General features: G+C 38.1%; 1 protein-coding gene across 1 annotated transcript in view; it reads right to left on the bottom strand.

The window, feature by feature from the left end:
* Positions 1 to 22,730, bottom strand: part of REV3L (REV3 like, DNA directed polymerase zeta catalytic subunit) — a 128,505-nt gene that overhangs the window by 40,180 nt on the left and 65,595 nt on the right. The window contains exons 6-15 of the mRNA XM_050895192.1: positions 19,029 to 19,123; positions 18,345 to 18,449; positions 17,290 to 17,374; positions 17,052 to 17,204; positions 16,631 to 16,749; positions 13,775 to 14,012; positions 9,660 to 9,799; positions 2,519 to 6,722; positions 1,162 to 2,144; positions 468 to 550 (exon numbers count right to left, since the gene is read on the bottom strand). Coding sequence (XP_050751149.1) covers positions 468 to 550; positions 1,162 to 2,144; positions 2,519 to 6,722; positions 9,660 to 9,799; positions 13,775 to 14,012; positions 16,631 to 16,749; positions 17,052 to 17,204; positions 17,290 to 17,374; positions 18,345 to 18,449; positions 19,029 to 19,123 — 6,205 coding nt within the window. The remainder of the gene's footprint in view (positions 1 to 467; positions 551 to 1,161; positions 2,145 to 2,518; positions 6,723 to 9,659; positions 9,800 to 13,774; positions 14,013 to 16,630; positions 16,750 to 17,051; positions 17,205 to 17,289; positions 17,375 to 18,344; positions 18,450 to 19,028; positions 19,124 to 22,730) is intronic.

Here is a 22,730-nt window from a genome sequence, read left to right as displayed (position 1 = left end):
GCATACCAGTGCCATTTACTGCCTACGTTGTTTTCAGAAAATGCTTAGAACATTGTCTGAAAACTAATACACACACAGACACATAAATATACGCATCTGTGTGTGTATATATATACACACACACACATACATAAAAAAGGGAAATCACAATAGAACTTAAAAAGGATGTTGTAACTAAAAGAGCAAAACAACATCCTTACACAGTGTCTCTTTAGTGTTTCAGTAGCGTCTCACTACCCTAAAACATAGAACATACTCTCAATATCCAACTTCGCCCCCCCCCGCAAATTAAACTGATTTCTTCTTCCTTTGAGTGTACACTGATTCTACAGCAATTGCACCCTACCATTTAAAATGTATTTTCAAGATCTTAACAGCAAAAGAAAAAAACAACACAGAAGAAAGAGAATGGAAATGTGTATGTGTGGTGTAATAAAAATACATCTATACATAAAATCTTAATTTACCTTCATTTGTGTGGTTAGAAGTACTCTTCGAAGACCATCAGTATTATTTCCCCTCTTGTGGCTCAGTTTCTGGGCTTTTGGTTCTGTAAACATATATGAGTGCAAAACTGCTTAGCCTCAATAATATTGTCTAGACATTAAACAACATGCTAGAAACAACTAGAGGCATTTGGTTAACATTATAAACAAATATTATATATATATATGAACAAATACAACTTTATTCTCTGTCCAACCCAAAGCACAACTATTACAGTTTGGTATTTATGGACATTTAGGAACGTATAGTACAAGGCCAGTAAGCTACCAAACCTCACATGATTATCATCTTGAACATTGCAATGTTATTCACACTCTACATTGAGATTATGTTTGGAAAAATACAAGCAATATAACCAACAAGATTTCAAAATCCCCAAAATAAGCTATACTTTTAAATTAAGTTTTTAACCGGCACTTCAGAGTTCAGATACTAGAGACCATCAGGAAGAAAAAGGGTGTTCTGCTTCTAGATTTTTTTCGTAATTCAATAGTTACTTTAACAATAACGCACAGGTGTTCCTTTTCCTTTCCAAAACTAGTTTTAAATACATTTTTGTGGAGATGTAATTCTTTTCTCATTATGTCAAAAGAAATTTAATCTCATATTCAGAAAATTTTGTTGTGTATCATTAGAATCATTTAATGCATTTACCTGTGGATAAAGGAGTAAACCCAAGAACTTCAGGTACTCCATCTTGATTTTTCCCCTGCACAATGGGTGTACTATGTAGGCAAATGGTTTCAGAATTTCCAGGATCTTCATTAACTGGAAATGGAGACGTGTCAAAGGATGTCCTAGCGTCCTCTTGGGTGGATGGAGAGTTTTGTGCACTTCCAACAGGTACTGCATCATTTCCTTCCACAGCAGACAAAATAATATCCTGACTTTTCCACTCTGTGTCTTCTAAATTGGACTGCTTGGGATCTGGAGATGCTACTTGCTGCCAAGGAGGAAGTACTGGAGAATCTGGTGAACTGTAATTGACATAATAATCTTCCTCCTCCTCCTCCTTATCATGTTCTAGTGTTGAAATAATAAGTGTCTTGCTTTCAGGTGGAGTTTTATTAGAGTCTGTGTCATTTTTAGTATTTATAGAAGTTCCTATAGTGCTTATAGACTTATCACAGGTTTCCTTGGTTTGTGTTTTTGTAGCTTCTGCCACAGAAGCAGGAGAATTCTTTGTAGGCACAACAGGTCTTTCATCTTCCAGACTAGATAAATTTAAATCTTTAGCTGCTTTTATTACTTCTATAGATTTCTCTTCAGACAATACTGCAGAGCTGAAATTCTCAGCTGCCTTTGCCAGCTCAGCAGGATGATTCTTAGGCAATTTCTTGAAATGTTCATACTCTTCTTTGGCATGAAGCCATATCTGAACTTGCTGTTGGCTTGGAGCACACTTGCATGGCATTATGACTATTTTTTTGTCTTCACTAGTTTTATGGCTATTACTTTCTCTTTTATTAACAGTAGAGTGACCATAACGAGGAGGAGACCCTGGTCTAGGACTTTCTGTCATTGCTGAAAACGCAGTCTTCCAGAGTCGTAGACCTTCTAATGAGAAGTCCCCCTCAAACTCAAGCAGGTCATTTGGAAGTCTAGTTTCCACTGTGAGAAGCCGTCCTCCAATCTCCCTGTGAAGAAAATAGTTTGAATTATTGTTTTGCTCTAAACTGCATTGCAGGCAGTCCTCAAGACGATATACAAGCAGAGTCCTGCTAACTAGTTTTCTCACTATGCAATTCCTGTGGGCAGTATCTTTCTTTTACAAACCAAGCAGGCACACTCGCACTTACTACAATATCAAGCAATAAAAAACCCAAAGTGTCATGAACGAAAATGGGTATTTGCACAAGAAGTACAGTAATTTTCAGCTTCAGATGTATGTATATCAGATGGGATCTTTCATGCATCTGTGCCACATAACAGCATAAAATTTTTTACAGGAATAAATTAAATTTAATATAATCACAAGCATATGTAGACAGAAATGCATTTAACACAGTACCTTGGCTTTTCTGGAGCATCTGAAGGATTGCTGCAAAATGGTTCCTGATAAATTGTTTCTGCGAGATCATGATCCAGCAAAGTTGCCATGATTTCTTCACGACTGGGTGGGGACATGAGAGGCTTAAGAATGTGAGCAGTACGAGGTGTAAAACTTCCATTCTTTGATTGTGAGGGAGAACTGGTTGATCTTGGTGAACTATCTGGAGTTGGAGTTAGTGCCTCATTGTTTCTCGAAACATACAATTCTAAATCCTCAGAAGCTGCGTCTATAAGTTCACCATCAGGAGAAGACAATATGGATGTAAAAGAGGTATTAACTGAATCAAGTGGTTGACAGGGTTCAAAAGTGGTTTCTTTTCTAATGTGGCTTTGAATCCAGTCTGAGCTGGTAGGCTGAGGAAGGTTAAGAAATCTCTCTTTATTTACTGTATTTCTATTCAATTTGAATTTTTCATTTAAACAGCCCTCAGTCTCTTGCGTACAAGAGGTATCAATAGAACTAGATCTAGAAGTTGAAGGATGAACATTTTTCCTCCATTGGCTATGGCAGTGGTTCTCATTATTATCCAGTGAGGTTTTCTCAAAAAGCTCAGGGCTCAGCGAACCAGACCGTATCCATTTACTTGTGCTTGAAGAATGCTGCTTTTCTTCCTCAGATTTTTGGTCATTATGACACAGAAAGTCATTTTCTGTTGTTTGTCCAGAACCAAGATCTTGAACTGCATCACTCAAGAATTTCTGGGGCAAATTTTGATCTGCTGGGACAAACTGGCTTGCAGAATAAAAACTGCAAAATCCAGTTTGCCCTATAGTATTAATATCAAAGTTGTAATTGTGGTCTGGAGACAAGCTGTCTTCAAGCGAGTAGCAGCTTTCAAAACCAGGGTCTGACAAAAAAATGGGGCTGTCATCAGACACAGAGTGATCAATCCGACTAGTGATCTGTTGGCTTAAAGACTCCATTTTTGAAAGTTTTGGTGTTTTTTCTTTAGGTTTTGTATTCCTGGGAGCACGGGATTTTCTTGGCGATATGATTGACCGTGACCTTTTGATTGCTTTATTCTGTTCAAGAGGGCATGGTATACTCCTGCTCAGCTGTGTTTTAGCTGGTAATGGTTCCTGTGTAACATTTGCATTCTGAGCTTTCTGCTGTCTCTTCTGGAGCAACTCTTTCAAAACAGCTAGGCCAGACTGTCCTTCACTGAATGCTGATGGGGCCACTATAGTCCTGTTTTTATACTGGGAGATGGGTTTTGGTTGCATGGTTGTTTCTGACGGAGACCTCTGTTTTACTGTTTCAGGTTTAAAATGTGACATATCCAAAATAAATCCTCTCTGGTTTTGATCCCAATTTAACTGTTTCACTGGACTCTTCAAAGACGTTACAAAACAGTTCTTAGGCAACTGAAGTGACCTAGGGCTTTCCTCAGATGACTTAAGAATAGAAGAACAAGGGTCAGAATGTTTGGATGCCTCTGGTAAACAAAAAATCTGCTGTTGATTATTGTCTTTACAATGCAAATAGTTAGTGGCATATAACTGATCCATCTTTGTTGCGTCCAAAGAGTCATGAGCTTCATTTAATTTCCCAGCTGGTGGTAAATATCTGGTTTGCAAATTTTTTATCTCTTCTGCTTTTGCAGAAGTCTTATCTTTAGAGATGCGCGCATTCTGTGTCACCCGAGTTGAGTGATTAGATGGATCAAATATGTTTTGAATGAGAGCAGAATCCTTCATTCTAAATATAGCACTTTGAGTCCTGGGCCTTTGAGAGCTCATTTTTGGTACTTCCCTTCCAGATGCCACAGGAGTAGATGCGAAAGATGAATGAGGGTCTTCTCGTGGAGCAGGTAAACACTGTGCATCTACAGGCTTATCAATTTCCATCAATGAATGAAAACAGCCTGATGAATTACCTTGTGCATCAGCTGCTGAAGGGCGCTGTGCTGATGGTAGATACCCTGCTGAATAGCCAGGAAGAGGACTGTCTTTCCGGTTATGAAGTGGCTGTGAGTTGACAGAGTTGTAAGAAATCTCAGGCAGATCTTGACGTTTCAGCACAAACTTTACTTCTGCAGTAGAGCGAGTATTTCCTTTTTCATCTTTAAATACAACGCGCTTTCTTGAGGATGCTTTTTCAGCTGTTTTTTGTCTTTGTTTTGTTCTAGGTTTCTTCTTTCCATCATCTGCTGTTTTATCAGCCTGATTAATCTTTTTCTTTTTCTTGGTAGATACAGTGGGGCTAGCAAATTTCTTTTTGCATTTCTTAACCTGAGTTTTTGCTCGACTGTTTTTTCCTACACTAGAATTAACAGTCTTGCTGTTGTACATATTGGGACCCCTAGTAAATAAAGCTTCTCTGTCCAGGTTAGTCAAAATTTCTTCTGCTTTTGGATCAGTGGGAGACCAGCAGCGAGGTGGAGATGTGTTTACTGGGCTTGTGCTTCTCTCAGAAAGAAAACCTAACTTAGACATAACATCACTATAGTTATAGTCACAGTCTTCAGCTTCAGCATTGTAGGATGGCGAAGGAGGAGAAAGAATTGTATGAGTCCTTTTTCTGAAAGATAAAGTTCTTTTAATATTTTTACTACCTGTTTTTTGTGGTTTTCCAGCTTTTTTCTTGGTTGACTTATGTTTTGCTTTCCTTTTGTGACTTTTCTTTGGTGTTAGTGGATAAATAGGATATTTGGTTGCAGGAGAGTCAGGAACTTTTGGCCAAAAGTCCTTTAAAGGTGCAAGCTTTTTATATAAGTTCATCTTTTCCTCTGTGAGTACTACTCTTTCCTCACTAGAATCTACTTTCCCTAGTTTAACAAGCATATTTTTTCTCCCTCTAAATCTATTGATGATAATATATTTAATAATAACAGGTGGCAATTTTTTAGAAAGTTTTCTACGCTTTCGAGATTTCTGAGACCCATCCAAACTTTCAACACTTTCTATCGGTTGAGGTAGATTAATTTTTGAGTTGTGTGCGACAAAGCTTGATTCGCTGTCTTCAGTCTCATAATTTACCTTCCGTTTCGTTCGGAGCGTATATTTATTCCCACATAATCCAAATGACTGCTCAGTTTCAAGAGATCCATCTGCAAACTGGCAGTCAGTATAATTAGCAGTACTTGTAGGCATTTTGTTTTCAAAAGCTTCAAGAGGAACTAAGTCACTAGGTAAAGCACTATCCTTATCAGGAATGTTACTACAAGCATTACCTTGTGTATAGCAGCTTTCCTTCACTGATGCAACATCATTTACACTTGCAGGCTCCTGATGACTGATAAAACTATGTTTCTTTTTATTCAGCTTCAACCTGGACTGTTTGTTGCCTTGCTGTAATTTGTATGTCACGGGAGCTAACTTCTGCGGTCGACTGAGACAATTGGAAAGAACAACACTAGGAAAGAACATATAATGTGCTGCTTGTTGACTGAGGCTTGGCTTTTCTGCCTTGTGCTCCTGAAATTCTTCATACCTAATTTTAAGCTTATTAAGGCCACCTTCATCAGTGTTATTTTCAAGTGAATGTACCACAGTTCGACTGCCTCCTGAACAAGACACCAATTCACAATTTTCAGTAACTGTTGCTGGAAAAAAACTATTTATACTTGCACTGCTGGATTTTTCATTTACTTCAGAGGACATTTTACCTTTGGAATGGCTGGAGTGGCTCAAATCGGAAAAGTTAAATAAGTTTTTATTCAACATGCTGTCACCAATGTGGCGGCCCACATGCATAAAAGAGACATCCTTTTCAGCCTTTCTGATGCTAGTATACTTCCTACTAGGTATCTGTCTGCTCACTGATGAAATATCATCTTCATACTCAAAAATATTATTTTCACATGACGGAACTGGGAGAGTATCTTTCTTGTTACTCTCTTTGTGAGAGTTTTCTGCATGGGTACTATTGCTGAATGGAGTTGGGTACTTTGCTGAGTAAGTGCTTTCTTTTGAAAGAGAATGGACTGAAAGTTCAGGTCTTGTTTCTGTGTTTGGTTGTGAGAGGTCTTCTACTAAATCTTCATTATTCAAAACATGGTTAGAAAGGGCACTTGTGTGTTTACACTGAAAAGTAATTTTAGCAGAAGATGGGGGTTCTAGCGTAGCAGCATCTTTGTGAAAGATTGAGGTCTTTACAGACATTTTGCTTGTTGCAATGACGGAGGAGTGAGTTCGAGAACTTTCATTATTCAAAGGATTGTCTGAAATGGAAGACAAGCAATTTTACTCTAGTTTTCCTGTAAAAAAAATAACCTAAGGCATTAACCATTTTAATGACATTTTCCTGAAAGCCCTCCCATCCAAAGAAGAAACAAAACTCTTCTAAATCACATTGCATTTATGATCATGACAACTACAGACCCCGAGTACATCAGTTGCTTTATCAAAATCACGTCGTCAGTACATTTGTGTGTCAGCCATTCTGTCAGTTACTCCTAAATGGTTGGCTTGCATACAATTGCCAAAGATTTCATGCTGGTTTTCTGAAAGAAGGCTTCTAAAATCACTTTCAGATAACTAAATACATTCAGATTGATTTCTAGAAAAGCTTGTATCCTGCTTTGTCCCTGAGAAGTATGCATACTCATTGGCTCTGAAAAACAAAGAACTTATTTAGATGACTTTCCCCGTATAGAAAAGTCATTGCACAGAAAGCTGAAGTACTATCTTACAACACGGCAAGAGATTTTTATTAACTGTCCTGTGCGCTAAGCATAGGTGGTTTGCTGCACTTTTATAAAGCAGAGCAATCCACCACCCATTCAGGTGTTTATGCAAGGAGCTCACACCATTTAGTTAGATCATGAATTCGTATCCGTGCATTAACATTCCCACACAGATCTGCAACCAGCATGTGCTGCAATAACGGTCCTGTGCAGACTCATCACATGATACCTGGGATGATTTCTCTCTCTTTCGCTGACACTTTCACCACATTTACTGCAGGATAAGTGTGGACAGGCAGGTGGTAAGTAACAAATTAACAACTGGTTTGCAGCAACCGTGTGCTTGCTGGTAACTGCAACGAACACCAAGTAATTTGAAGGAGTTCATTCCTCCGCAAAGAGGCAGTTACCACAGAGCTCCTGGCACATAGCAATTTGTTCATGTGTCCACATCTTTAGCTGAAATGTTGAAGGGGGATAGGAGTTATGAAACATGCCATATGACCTGGAAGCATGCACTGCACACTGTCATACTAGATGGGGGATCCTTTGGGTCTTTACTGTAAGTCTCAACCAATTTGGGGATCACCTTATATTCATGCTGCCTTCAGCTTAGCAATTTATTTGTTTCCGGGTGAGAAAAATAAAAGGAAGTCTCAATCTGTTTCTAGTAACATTTTCTAATGCATACAGAGTCCCTGAGCTGTGAAACACAGCTGGGAGATGATTCTCTGAGGGTAGGAGTCCACACACAGAATGAGGATGATTAACTGACAACCAAGAAAATGGGAGTTTAGTGAAGTGTCAACGAACACTTGGAAGACACCTGACTATTCAGATATAAAAATTGCAAAAATACTTGTCAGTCAGTCAGATGTTATGGGCACAGATTCACGTGCGGGTAAGCATTTTCTAATTTAGAGGAACTGGACTGAGATCTGTTTTGAATTCACTGTATCTCCTATTATAAGAAGTTGATGTAAAAGTTCACAGTAATAAACTCATTCTAAGCTGACATTCTTCTTCTGCATGTGCTATTTCATATAGTTAAAATATTCTAAAATTTAAACAATGATTTAAGATACAGTCTCATTAGCCAGAAGCATCCCTTTTTACATTAAATTACAAAGTACTACAAATAAGGAAGTTACAATTGTATATTTTGCAAAACCAAATCATATTAGTAGTACATCAAGTCATGTATTAATCCTACCATTATACCTATAAAGGAAAAAGCAAACTACGCTTTGAACAGTGAACACAAAAGCATAGCTGTGGTTGTGTATGTAACAAGATCATATAGCTCACTTTCTCTAATAAAGAATTGCTAATAGATATATTAAGACGTATGTATTTTATATACTAATATACGAGTTTGTTATTTTTGTCAAACAGCTTCAAGAGACACGAACTAATAGAGAAATTTTGTAAAGGATTACATTCCTGCCCCAAACAGCAAATGCAATAATAGGAAATTAGGTACATGCATGAGCACAACCAAGATTTTACATTAACCAGTTTGTACTATGGATTAAGAAAGAAGCTTCTGTACAAAGCGATGTTAACCACAAATTTCAAATTTTAAAGGCAATTAAGTATGACTAATACAACATTTCTAAACAAAGAAGAACAAATACTGTTGATTAGACCAAGAACAAAAGTGAACCTAATACTGAGAAAACCCTGGATACAGATATATATTTTTCCCCACAAGATCCATACATTTTACATTGTTTTGCTCAACAGAATTTTATAAATGTGAAAATATGTAATTGTCTAATGAAACAAATAATATTTATATATTTGCCTAACCTCAAAGTGTGCGTTCTATTAACCAAGGTTATTTGATCAAAGACAGTAGGTTATAAAGAGATGGCAAGAGATATCTCTACAGATTAATTTTTTATAAATTTTGAAAGGCAGTTTCTTCTGCATCAGCTTTGCCACTGCATAGTCATGCAATCCCAAGATGTGAACATGCAATCTGCTGAATGAAACATAGGCTCAAACAAACACTCACTATGTTTTAGCATGTGTGGCAAATACTTGCAAAGCAAAGAACCATCTAAATTTACACAATAACAGATTTACTATTTACAGTGAAATCCTAGCAGAATAAATGATCCTACAGAATCATCAATTTTAACACCATATTTGCATAACAGAAAAATACCCCTTGCAACAAGGTAACTATCTTTTCCATAAAACTAATTAAACAATGCCCTTTTTTGGATCATTAATACAATAGCAAAAGCAGACTCTGGTGATTCATAGAGGGCACTGAGATTAAAATACTGTTGGCTTATAAGGAAGATGTTAAGGGCCTGCTTCTGCAATCTGTTGAGAGCATTTCCTTCCAATTGAAACAAGAATTGAAAAGTTAGCACTTTTGAGAATTAGCAAATTGATCTGAAAACGAACTATGACCCAGGTAATAATTCAACTTCCAAAGCTGTTTTTCTATTTACTTACCACCATTTTCATCTGCAGTCCCATCTAACTGAGGTATAGAGAGATTAGTTAGGAGCATATTGTTACCACTCCACTCCATTTCTTCCTCTGAAGATGAATCCTCTTCTGTTGAACTTCGATGCATATTTTTGCCAGCTGACCTAGAGAAAATGAGGGAACTAATTAATGCACTATACTTCTCTTAGAAAATACCAATAGCCCCAGGGAACCTCAAAATCAAAGGGGTGTGGTGCTATAGGGTTGGGTAATCTGGGGGAGCAAAGGGAAACAAACAAAAAAATTGTTAAATTTCTCACTGAGAAACTCAAAATATTATTCAATGTTACTATTTTAAGAGGCAACAGTGGTAGCCAACCATTTAAAAACTACAGACAAAACCAGCAGGATTCACTAGCTTAAGAAGTTAGAGAGAAGGCATTTAGATGCTTAATTTTATTTCAATTTTACTGAAATTTAATTTCATTGCTTGAAAGTGCTTGAAATCTGAAGACTAAACCAACTATGCAAAATTATTTCAGTTTAGCTCTTAGCAAACAGATGCTTACTTTTTTTTTTTTTTAAGGAATCTTTACTGCATTATAACAATTCTCTCTCGGCAGGCTTAACTAAAGCACAACCACCAAAACTATGTTTGTTTCCATCCCTCCTTGAACATTCTGAAGTTAATGTTGCTAATACTTAAGCCACTTTTATTAAGTTAACTGTTCTACACTGCCATTTTTACAGTCATAAATCTGCTGGAGAAAAAAAAAAGTAGTAGTAAATCTACAAAAAAAGCTTCTATGACTTTTTCATGTTTTTAAGGTGGCATGGCTTTATATGGGGAAAAAAAGAAAAAAAAAATATACAGAAAACTCCCAAACCCAAACCCTCCAGCCTATTACAACTCTTAGAAGCACTTAGGAATTTGATGATTTCTTCTTTAAAATGAAGTGCAAGATGGACATAATTCTTCATAGAAATAAGCTATTCTGTGGCTGCAAAAGAGAAATCCAGATAAATATTAAGGAACTGAGGTTTAGGGGTTTGATTTGTTTTGGGTTTTTGTTTGTTTGTTTTTTTGTTTTTAAGATAATAATAATCTATCCTAGTAGCTTGATACATCAAAACATTATTGTCTAGTACCTTAAAAGGTAAATACAAAGGTTTTGAAGTTACATGAAGGAAAATCCACAACAACCTAAATATAGTCTACTTTTGAAGAACTCTTATCTGTGGAGTTCAACCAGAGCATGAATTCTATGTATCGTAACACCACAGACATCTGAATGTGCTCAGCACTGAGCCAACTTAGATCAAGCCATGTTTATTAGTTCAGGAACAATAGACTCAAATATGGCTATATAATTTCCAGACTAACGCAAGTCTGGAAGCAGCATGACTTGGAAGAGAGACCTAACTAACAAGCACAGCTAGGTACACAGTGGCCACGACCTAAGTGAGCTTAGTTCTCCCTCTTCTATGTTCCCAAAACAAGGAAAAGTACAGTGCAAAGACATTCAGCTCTATATGCAAATGAGTATCACACTGGGGAGAGCAATCAATACTCTGGAGAGTAGGGCTGCTATTCTGAGGGATCTCAATAGGCTGGGGAATGAGCTGACAGGAACCTCATGGACTTCAAAAAAGACAAATCCAAGTGTCCCAGAAATCGGATGAAATAACCCCATGGACTGCTGCAGGCAGGGAGAGAGCTGGCTAGGAAGTGGCTTTGCGGAAAAGGATGCAAAAGCCCTGGTGGACACCTAGTTGAACCTGAGAGTGTGTAGTGTACACTTCTTTGTAGCAAAGAAGGCCTGTTGCATCTTGGGCTGCGACTACCAGACTGTGGCCAATTTCAGTAGATGTGAGGCTGCACCTGGAGTATTGTGCTCAGTTTTGGGCATCCCACTACAAGATAGACAAACTGGAACAAATCCAGCTGAGGAGCACCAGGGTGACTTGGGGCTGGAGCACATGATGCATAATGAGAGGCTAAGGGAACAGGATTTATTCAGCCTTGAGAAAAAACTAAGAGGAGATGTTGCTGTACTTATCAAGTATCCAATGAGTGGGTATAAAGAAGATGAAACCAGATTCAGAGGCGCACAGGGATATGAAAAGGGCAAGGGGCACAGGGCTACCTCAGGGCATGTTATGAACAAGGAAAACATTCTTCATTATGAGGGTGTTCAAACACTGGAACATGTTGCCCATATAGGCTATGCAATCTCTGTCTTTGGAGATACTCCAACCTTGCCCAGACATGGCCCTGAGCAACTGATCTATCCAAAGCTGCTTTGTCCAGGGCACTGGACTACATAGCACTTAGATGTTTCTTCCAACCTGAATTATGCTATAATCCTGTGCATGAAGCAATCTTTGTCAACTTTAGTAAACCCAGTCAGCCTGGAGACAACTTCTGCAGACAATAACTTGGATCTCTCCACATTCAAGCCCATCAGTTTAGAGTCCAGGAAAATTTGTGTAACACAGCATGATACCATCATACATGAACCAGTCCAGGTCTTGATGGACTTTTTTCTCCAGTTCAGGACAAATCAAACCCAAGCCATTTAATTCACTCAGTAGGGTGTTGTTACTCCTCATTATCTCAGTATATTTTTTGAGATAATGGAAGATTGGTGAATATCCAATAACAGAAAAGTGGTAGTATAAATACGGTAGGATGCATTAGGAAGCAGTACAGACAGAATGAGCCTGAGCAGAATAAGGTTGGATCCATCGTCAGACTCAAACTGGCTCTTTATACATGAGCAGAATCATGCAGGGGGCAGAGATATCCATGCTCTCTTCTGAAGTCAGTCCAAATTCTGCAGAGATCACACTGAAACAAAGCTTGTAATTCCCTCTGAACGTGAGTTGAGTCCCTGTGGAGGGACCTGGTATGTACATTCTCCCTAGTGCTTTCTGTCTGGGATTAAGATGTAGGCATATATAAGCAAGTTATTTGTGAGCCAGCTCATCAAGTCTGGTGAGTTTTTAAATAGGATTCTTTACTGCATAAAAGCAGTTAATTGCTTCAGGATCCTACCTGACTCCAGAAGTTGTACAGTCATGCCCATACAGAGCTATGCCTGAGCTAATAAATTCTGCAAGATACAGGCTGGTTTTACACAGAAACTACCACTAAACTGAAGATTAATGTTAAGTGTTTTAGATGGAAATTCCAACTTTTCAGACTACTATGAGGGAAAAACCAAAGAAAAATCAAAGGTCAGATAGGAAAATTAGCTTTAGAGATGAATTATCTCTAGAATTAGGAGACTAACGATCTAACTTCCGATTCTGTTACAACTTTTTGGTATGTCTTCAGGAAAGAAAAGATTAAATATTTCTATGCCTCTCTTGCTCTCCGAATCATAGGATAATTATGATTTCTGATGTAAAAAAAAAAAAAAAAAAAAGTTACATCTGTGAAGTCTCTCCTCTTTCAAATAGAATTATAAATACCAGAAGGTCTGCCCAAAGCAGGGGTGAAGAGAAACTGGATATAGCTTCTTTCAACGCCTGTCAGTGCAGACTGTATAAAAGGTCATTACAACCTGAGAAGGTGTTCCAAGAATCTTGGCCTTAAAAATATTCAAGCTGCTGACCTTTAGCAGTCCAGCAAAGTGAGCAACATTCATGTTTTGATTTAAGCTTTGAGCATGGAAACAAATGGGTGTCTGTCCCAGGCTTCTGGGTCAGTCTTCACAAGAATACTTCTTAAATATTCGCTTCAGTAGAAGTTACAGGCACGCGAGATGTACAAGATACACGTTAACATTTGTACTACATCCAAGGTGTGACCTTAAAAGGAGGTTACAACTGAAGTTTTTTGTATCTGGACTTGTAGGACAAAAAACCTACTCAATTTTTCCTCAAACAGCAAGCTAGAAGCTTAGGTCTAGCCAAACCTAAACATTTAATCTTTTTTTCTGTCTAAAACTGACGATTCACAGCATCATCTGAACATCTGCACTCTATCCCAAGATCTGCATAGATTTTTCCAATGCTGTCAACAGAGACCTCTCTACAGCTCACTGGGCTCATAGCACACTTGAAAACAGGGTGGGAGGGAGGAAGGATCTGGCAGAAAAGAACATATTAAGAAAAGAAAATCACATATATACCTTCTTTTTGGCCCAGGCTCTTCAATGCTACTGTCCCACCTTTGGGACATTAACAAGCTAAGCTCCATTTCTTCTTTCTCGCACTGTGGCTCATTTTCTTCATCATCACTGTTCTGAGAATTTCGACAGCTTCCAAGAGAACGATGGTGAGAGAGTGTTTTGTGATGTCCCATCTGATATCCATCATTCTCCAATCCAGCCAACAGATCAATCATGGCCTCATCAGCACTACTGTCCACTGCAGAAAAAGCCCATACAAGTAGAATCTATATTTTGTTCTACTTGTAAATGACTAGTTATAGTCTACCAGTAAAAAACAAAACCAACCAAACAAAACCAAAAAACCCCTCAACATTTTAAAATCTACTAGTTCATTACTGTCTAAAGCAAGGCAGGCTACAGAAACAAAGCTCTTTTCATATCTTATTTTTTCAAGTTTTATGATTTGTTATCTTTTCTAGCTCTTTATCCACAATCTTGACAACCTTCTTTTTTTTATTTCTGCCCTCCTCTTCTGACTGTAGCAGATTTAGTGGAATCACTTCTCTCTCTTCACTCTCCTATTGCCTCCTCACATTCAGCAAGGCCTCACTCTCCCCTTTTATTTCAGCATGAGTGCCAGCTTCTGAAGCATCACTGCCTTCTCTTGCTCTCACCATCTCAAAGGCTGCATTAACTTTGTTGGGCACGTCTCTCTGTATCACTTGAAAGACTTTCAATCACTGCATCTCATGAAAGGTGATGCTGATTTTGACCAACTAGTTCTTTCCTTCTGACCTTTACTATAATGCTTAACTTCACCCCCCTTTTCTTTTCATTATAACCTATTATCTTCCTAGGTTCCTCTGAACAGTGAAAGTTTACCTGATTTCACTGCTCCCTTAAAATTTTTTTTTTATTTTCCTTTATTTGACCCAAGCTTAAACTAACTCATGCACTTGCCTTCTCATTCTTTATTTTTATTTCTTAAACATCCTTCCAAGTCACAATTTTTTCCCCCTCTCCTCCTGCTTACCTTTCATCTGACCTCATAACCAATTTATGATCTCCAGTCTACCAGGCATCTTTGTTACTTCTCTCTCCTTCCCCTCTGGCTGAAGAACTACAATCTCTACTTTCCTTCCTCAGGAAATATCATATGATTTACAATGATCCTGAGAATCATATAAAATAGGTCTCAACATTGGTGAGGAAGGCATTTTCCATATTTTACAAAGGATTCACAAGACACCATGCAACCGTTTAGAATGGAAACCATCCCCTTTGCCAGAGTTCTGAATTAACCCCCTTTCAATTGTACTTTCTGTTCTTGGCTCCTTTGCCCTTTGTGAGGTCCATCATTAAACTCCAACCTTTACTTCCCATTAATATAAACCTTGTTGTGTACTTCACAGCAGCAGCAGTAGAAGTAGTAGTGTCCTTCACAGCCCCTGTGGCACTATGACTCTACAAAGGCATAGTAAAGACTAGTCCATGCTATGAAGAGCATAAGAGACCCAAAGATACAGCATGTTACTCATGGTCACACAAGACACCAGCAATTAGTAGCCCCATGATAATAAAAAAAGTCATAAAGTCTCCATTTGATTCCCTAACCACCAGAAAAAGCAGACCATTTCAACACTCCTATTTGGTTGAGCAATTCATGCATAGTCATAAGACGCACCCTATATATTATTTTAGCCACTTCTCATCCCCTCAGCACAACCTTCTCACTCCAAAAAAAAAAAAAAAAGATAAATCAATGTTCATGTTTGCCAGCTCCCACATAACTTCTTTACTTATAGTTCTCTCGATAAATCCAAATCCTTGCCTATAAAACTTCCATAACCAAAATCTTGCCTACTTTCTGCAAAATAAAACAGCACTGAAAAATACTCTTAATCTCACTCCATCCACTCCTCCTTTCTTTGCAAGAAAAGATTGTATATTGTTGTATATTGTATTACCCATAGACATATATCGTTGCCCATATTGTATCTTGTTGCCCATGCACATATTCACACCATGTATGTATCAAAAGCACTGGAGGCTATGGGGTTTACATATTCCCCCTCCCACACTTTGTAGTATCAACTTTAGTACATATTAACATTATACCTTATGTTTACATAAGAATGTATATATAGAGATAGCATGAACTATGTGCTTTTCATCTCCTCTACAGTATTTGAACTATTTCTACCTGAAGTAGCTTTTCATACAAGTTCCTTTGTTGTGTTACTTTATTATTGTTTCCCCCTCATGCCATTCACATTTGTTTGCTGTCATGGTTTTTCTCCCCCTCTTTAATGTTTTACTACTTGTTTCTTTGCCTTCAACCATTCTTTTGTATCCATAAATTTTGGGAAATGCTCTGCTGCAACTTGCCTCTCATTATCAGCCTACTATCCCCCAGTATCTCTAGACAGCTGAGCTGCTAAAGATAGCCCATGAGCATGTTCTCTACCATAACTGTAAGAAAGATGCAGTAACTGCAAGAATATCATGGATAGACAGTCAAAATCATCTTTATTCTGATAGTTTTAGTCCTGTAACCCTAGGAGCATAACAAAGAGCAACACCCATAAGAGACTGCATTGAGCTGACCTGGCAAGAGGACAGGCTTAGTGAACCAGTAAAGCACAGTAGCCTCTACAAATACACTGTCCTGGTGACATTTTTAGAAAAATATAAGGTGTTTCTTTGGTGGTGGTGGTAGGGGGTGTGTGTGCGTGAAGTCTCAACCTGCTCGACAAAGTCCCTGAGGTAAACTACTTACTTTCTTTCTTTCATGACTGGTAACATAAGTGAACACAACAAAGACTGTGGAACAATAAAGTAGCCCGGAAGAAAAGACATTCCAGTCATACTCACTAAAAACTGTAGTCTGACTCAGTCTTTGAGACAAAGGCTGAAAGCTCTGACTATTCTCCACAATGTTTAAAATTGCTTCTTCATTAATAAGTGCTTCCTCTTCTTTATCAGTATGCATCCTATTGGATTCTTTAAAAGAAAAACAAAAAGAGAAAGGATAAAACTTCAAAGAGTCACAGACATCAATACATTATGAAAGCAAGCCACTTTAAAATGGATTTTACTATTCAAGTATGTTTCCATTATTTGCTATGGCAATTTTAAAAAGGCTTACTCTAACAATGATGAAAATAAAAGCAAAACTACTCTTCATTTTTTCATAACTGACAATCAGATCCTCCTTGGCTTACTTCTGCTAATAGTATAAACAGCCGAAGTATGAAACAGATTTATGCTTAAACAATTATGCTATTAAAAATACCCACCTTTGTTCATCTTTTTATCTTTATGCACTTCTACCATATTAGCTGGCGTACACTGAAAGGCTTCAGGAGAAAGTACCTCAGAATGTAGTGTTAGCTCAGCAGAGAACTCCTCTGATCCATTACTGTAGTCCACTGATCCTGACAACGTTCTAGTTAATTGAAAAGCAATTTTTAAATGCATATTTAAGGTTTGCATAGAATACTATACTTTATGGCAAATGGCTAAACACTTACACAGAGAAGTCATTTTGCTTGAGGATTTCTTTAAGTCTCTTCTGAAAAAATTTTTCACTTTCTGTTGCTGGCACAAATCCACGGTCTTCAAAATTTGAAAAATATTTGTTATTCAGTGTTACTTTGACCTCTCAACACAGAGAGCAGCTAAAATTACTAATTCTATAAGGAAATGGCTCAAAGTTGAAGTGTCCGCTAATTTTAAATGCCAAATTTGAGGGCTGATTTTTCAAGTGTATTTAAACACTTTAAAATACTTCACATACTCCCACTGATCTCATTTGCAATTGCGAGCATCAACAGCATTTACAAATCACGTTGCAATTACACCAAGGTGAGCATCCAGGAAAAGAACAATCAGTGAACAATTTTGAAAAGTCTGGTTTATGCAGCCTGAATAATATTACACAGAAACACAGGAAAAAAACCACAGTCAGAAAGCAGTCTGCCTTAGCCAGGAACTTGCCTCTTTCCTTCTTGCAATCCTCTGGCTTACTTGCCAAATATCATTCATATTTTAAAAGAAACATGGCCTAGGTTCTGCAGAGAATAGCTCTGTTCATTATGCAATTAATTTGCAGAGCATGGTCTTTCCTGTGCAATGACTTTTACATAAAAATACAGGGATTTGTCCATCCTTTTAGAATTTTCATCTAACATCACCTTAGCTATAATTCCACAGAATTTCAAAGGAGCTGCCCTTGTGCATAAACTACCATGGAAAGCTTCAGGATAAGAGATTTAATTTTGCCAGTATTTAAACGTTTAAATGTTTTCCAACGTAAAGCATGCAATCTTAACTGTCATTATCATTCATTCTGCCTAGAATGCTTTGCAGCTAGCTGAATCATGATGTTTTTAGGCAACTTTATGTATCTTGCTTTTAAAATTAGTATACACATACTGGGCAATTAGTAAGCTTGAACTGAAAAAACAGTACATCTAAAAAGCCCTCAAACTTGATACATCGATTTAAATTCTACCTCCTGCTTGATTCTCATTCAGAGTTTTTGATAAAGAGCTGCACAAATTTATTTTTTTTTTTTTTTTTTTACCTTGTGACTCGGGTGTCTTAATCTGAGAAGATTCACATTTCTGTCTCCGTCGCTGCTTTTCATCTTCCCATATAGCTTGCAAACCAGGGTTCCTGCCAATCTGGGCTGAAATACGCAATAATACATGAAGGGAATTCTGTCAATATGACGAAGCATTCTTCCCCCCAAGTTAGATTCTATCGCCCTTCTTCATCTCTTTTGTCATTCTAACCTGTTATTTTTTAAATTGTAATTCTTGCCTTACTCTAGGATTCAGTGTTACGTAAAAGTCAAGGTGTAACTACAACTGTTTTCTAGATAACAAATCTCCTATTTGTTATCTAGATCTTTGGCTTTTGCTGTTCCTCTCACCAAGTATGCGTGTGTATGTATGTACAGATGTATGTACATACACACGCATACTTGATATTGATATTTCACTTACTCTCCTTATAGGTCTGAAACCTTCTGTTATGCATTAACAAAAATCTTTCTATTGCTCTGACAATAGGCTACTCTTATAACCTGCTTTCTTTCAGAGTTCATTCAAATTTTTATTTTTTTTTTAAACTTTATAAATTTGTACATCAACAATTCACTAACACTGAAATCTGGATTGTGGCTTAACTAAGCTGAGCCTTAAAAAAGATGACAATATAGTTCCTGCCCTAAAACATTTTACACAGAAAGTTATTAACATTTCACCTTCAATATCCAGTTGATTTAAAATGTCAGCAGCAACTGCATCCACCTCCAATTCACAGGTACTTTGTGGCTCAACACCTTTCAATATTAAAGAGCTGTGACAACATAAAAACCACAGGTTAATTTTATCAAAATGTTGATTTTGAAACATGCACCATCACTGTTTTCTAACTGGACTAACATCTAACATATTTGAGGGGGATGGGGGGTGAGTACCTGAATACAGAATTACCAGTTCTCATCCTCACCTGCAAATCCTTAAATTAATGGTCATATTCAAATCTAATTAGATGAGAAATTTGTATCTTCAACTTAAAGGGATTAGCTTTTTCTTTTGTGGGGAGAAGAGAAAGAAGTGTTAAACAACTCTAAATACTACAGCCATTACAATAATGTTCTCCTCCTCAAATACAAGATGAAATGTTCTATAGAACTCTCAGCCAACAGGACCATCTGCGTTCGCCTGATCTTGCACCCAGAAAACACAGCAGCAAGAATTTTTCTCTCTCATTCACAGTTCAGAGCAATGCAAAACAGTTTAATATTTCCAAATAAGGGAAGTGAAGCAAAAAATGTTTTATTTTTCAGATTTTTTTATTTATTTAGGGGGCTTAGGGGTATCCTGGCGAATATAAACAGAGTATTAGCATCCCAAACACGAGCAGAACTAAGAATAACTGGCTTGGTAAAGACTTAAAATACCAGAAACAGATTCAAGCTTGTTGTATAATGATCTGATCATCTTCCCGCTGTGCCTTTTCAGATCTGCTAAGGTCAGTGGCCTTCCACCTGTCGCTGTCAGTGAACTAATTTTAAGGAGTCCATGGAGGAAGCTAAGAAAGAGAAACCTTCTCCCAGGTTTATGTGGAAGTCTGTTTACGCTTTGAAAATTTTTAGGGAAACACAGAAAATCCCCTCAAAGCTCCCTATGGTTAAAATAATGCTATTCTTCAGGACCCTTTGTCTAGGTTAATTAACTGGTGACTTTCAACATCTACTTGTATTCCTACACTCCCTGACATACCCAGAGCCTCAAAAATCTCAGTATGGAATATAGGATATAATTCATTAATATTTTCAGTGCTCTCTATAAGCTTTGAATAGAAGTCACTACAGTGCAAGGAGGTAGCAGACGATGTAATTAAGAGCTGGATATCCCTGACACCTTCTTTGAAAATTAAGTATTTAACTATCTAGAAATACGAAATCTGAAAGAAATGTAAAACTAAACTGCTTCGCTTATGTTGCAGATGACACCAAGCTGAGTGGTGCGGTTGACACGCCTGAGGGATGGGATGCCATCCAGAGGGACCTGGACAAGCTCAAGAAGTAGGCCCATGTGAACCTCATGAGATTCAACAAGGCCAAGTGCAAGGTCCTGCACTTGGGTCGGGGCAACCCCTGGTATCAATACAGGCTGGGGGATGAAGGGATTTGAGAGCAGCCCTGAGGAGAAGGACTTGGGGGTACTGGTGGATGGAAAGCTGGACATGACCCGGCAATGTGCGCTCGCAGCCCAGAACACCAACAGTATCCTGGGCTACATCAAAAGAAGCGTGGCCAGTAGGTAGAGGGAGGTGATTCTCCCCTTCTACTCTGCTCTGGTGAGACCCCACCTGGAGTACTGCATCCAGCTCTGGAGTCCTCAGCACAGGAAAGACATGGACCTGTTGGAATGAGTCCAGAGGAGGGCCACAAAAATGATCAGAGGGCTGGAACACCTCTCCTATGAAGCAAGGCTGAGAGAGTTGGGGTTGTTCAGCCTGGAGAAGAGGAGGCTCCTGAGAGACCTTATTGCAGCCCTTCAATACTTAAAGGGGGCTTATAAGAAAGATGGGGACAAACTTTTTAGTAGGGCCTGTTGTGATAGGACAAGGGGTAATGGTTTTAAACTAAAAGAGGGTAGATTTAGACTAGATACAAGGAAGAAGTTTTTTACGATGAGGGTGGTAAAACACTGGAACAGGTTGCCCAAAGAGGTGGTAGATGCCCCATCCCTGGAAACATTCAAGGTCAGGTTGGACAGGGCTCTGAGCAACCTGATCTAGCTGAAGATGTCCCTGCTCATTGCAGGGGGGGTTGGACTAGATGACCTTTAAAGGTCCCTTCCAACCCAAACTATTTTATGATTCTATGTAAGAGCAAAAATCTAATGACTTCTCAGAAAACAACAGAGAACTCAACCACAAAAATATTTTGAGTTTCTAAAAGGCTTCAGGGCATCATATTTATTATCAAGAGATAAGATAGCATGCCAAGAAAAAAAAGCCAAAACTGACCCCTTCATCACATTCCCAATCTGCAGTATTCTAGAAAAGAGAAATATTTACTTCTAAACTCCTTTTGCAGAGGTCTATGGTAGAGACCATCAGCAAACTATAGATTACATGAAGTTAGCACTGAAGCTACTTCAGACAAATGCTCTTCCTTAAGAGGGTTATCTATGGGCAAAGTGTGTAGATTTGCTCAGTAGAGAGCTAATTAAAACTGCTAGGATGCCTCCTGCAAGAAAGCTCTAAAATATTTTTCCTGACTTTGAAGCAGCAGAAGACCAAGAGGTTCTCTCAAACGCATTGCAGAAATTAAACTGGTTTAAACAGCCTGAACACAAACTGAAGGTAAAGGGCTGCTTTCAGGCAGCTTCAGTGGTCTACTGCTTTACCATTACACCAGAACTCCTGAGATACTCAGCCCATGCCAAATGTCCACACTGTAAGTGAAGTACAGAACAAAGGAGTACTTCTAAATGGGTGCAACATTTCTCCTGTCTCACTTCCTCCTGGCCCTCAGCTTTCCTTGCTTTCCCCAAAAGAACAACCCTTTCCTCCACAAACTGAGGTCCTACTGCCCAAAGGGCAAAGGCTGAGATAATTCAAAAGAAGGAAGGGGGGGGGGGGGGGGAGGGGGACGGGGGGCGGGGAGAGGGGGATGGAGACACACAACACTACAAATTAAGAGGGCTACTTATCTGAAGGGATACCGCAATGTGAGCTTTTATTGACTGCTGTCCAGTTCTGTCAGTAGAATGGAGATCTAGTATTTCTGAAGTGTATCAATGTACCATATGACTTAGTTTAAGATAACAAATCCATTCATTTGTGATTACAAAAGCAAGAATTATTTATCAGGTCCACAATAGTGCATGAACTTCATAAAGATTATGAAAGGCACTGGCAAACAAATACTTTGCTTTGTAAGACTGTTAGATGGCAGTATCATGCACAGAGAAAACAGAAATTGTTAGGCTATAACTATTTTATTACGCCTGTATCTATTTGTCCACCTATGAAGAAATAATGTCAGTCAATTGAAATACCAACTGCATTTTGCATAATGCAGAAATAGCTTCCTGCATTGTTAGGGAGAACACAGAGACCTTACAAGGAAATCAGAAAATTATTTTTCACCTTAAAAGTGTGAAGTTCTGAAAAAGTCCACCTTTTTTTTTTTTTTTTTTTTTTTTTAATCTCCAGTGGAGATTAAAAACCCCAGTAAACTTACAGCTTGTTAGCTTAACTGTCTAGGCAAAGAACTGGACAAGAGGGAAATAAACAGTGTTAGAAATGTAAGCAGAAATTAAACCAGTCCTAGAATATCTATTTACTGGCATTTACAAGGGAGAAGACAGAGAGGACTGAAAGGAGATCTAGTTATTTGGTCATTGACTCTTTCTATATATCACAGCAATACAAAGTTCAATTT

The sequence above is a fragment of the Gymnogyps californianus genome, chromosome 3, assembly GCF_018139145.2.
Source record: "Gymnogyps californianus isolate 813 chromosome 3, ASM1813914v2, whole genome shotgun sequence".
Lineage (NCBI taxonomy): Eukaryota > Metazoa > Chordata > Aves > Accipitriformes > Cathartidae > Gymnogyps > Gymnogyps californianus.
Note: the sequence above shows the minus strand (reverse complement) of the source record. Positions and strands in the feature narration are given on the sequence as shown.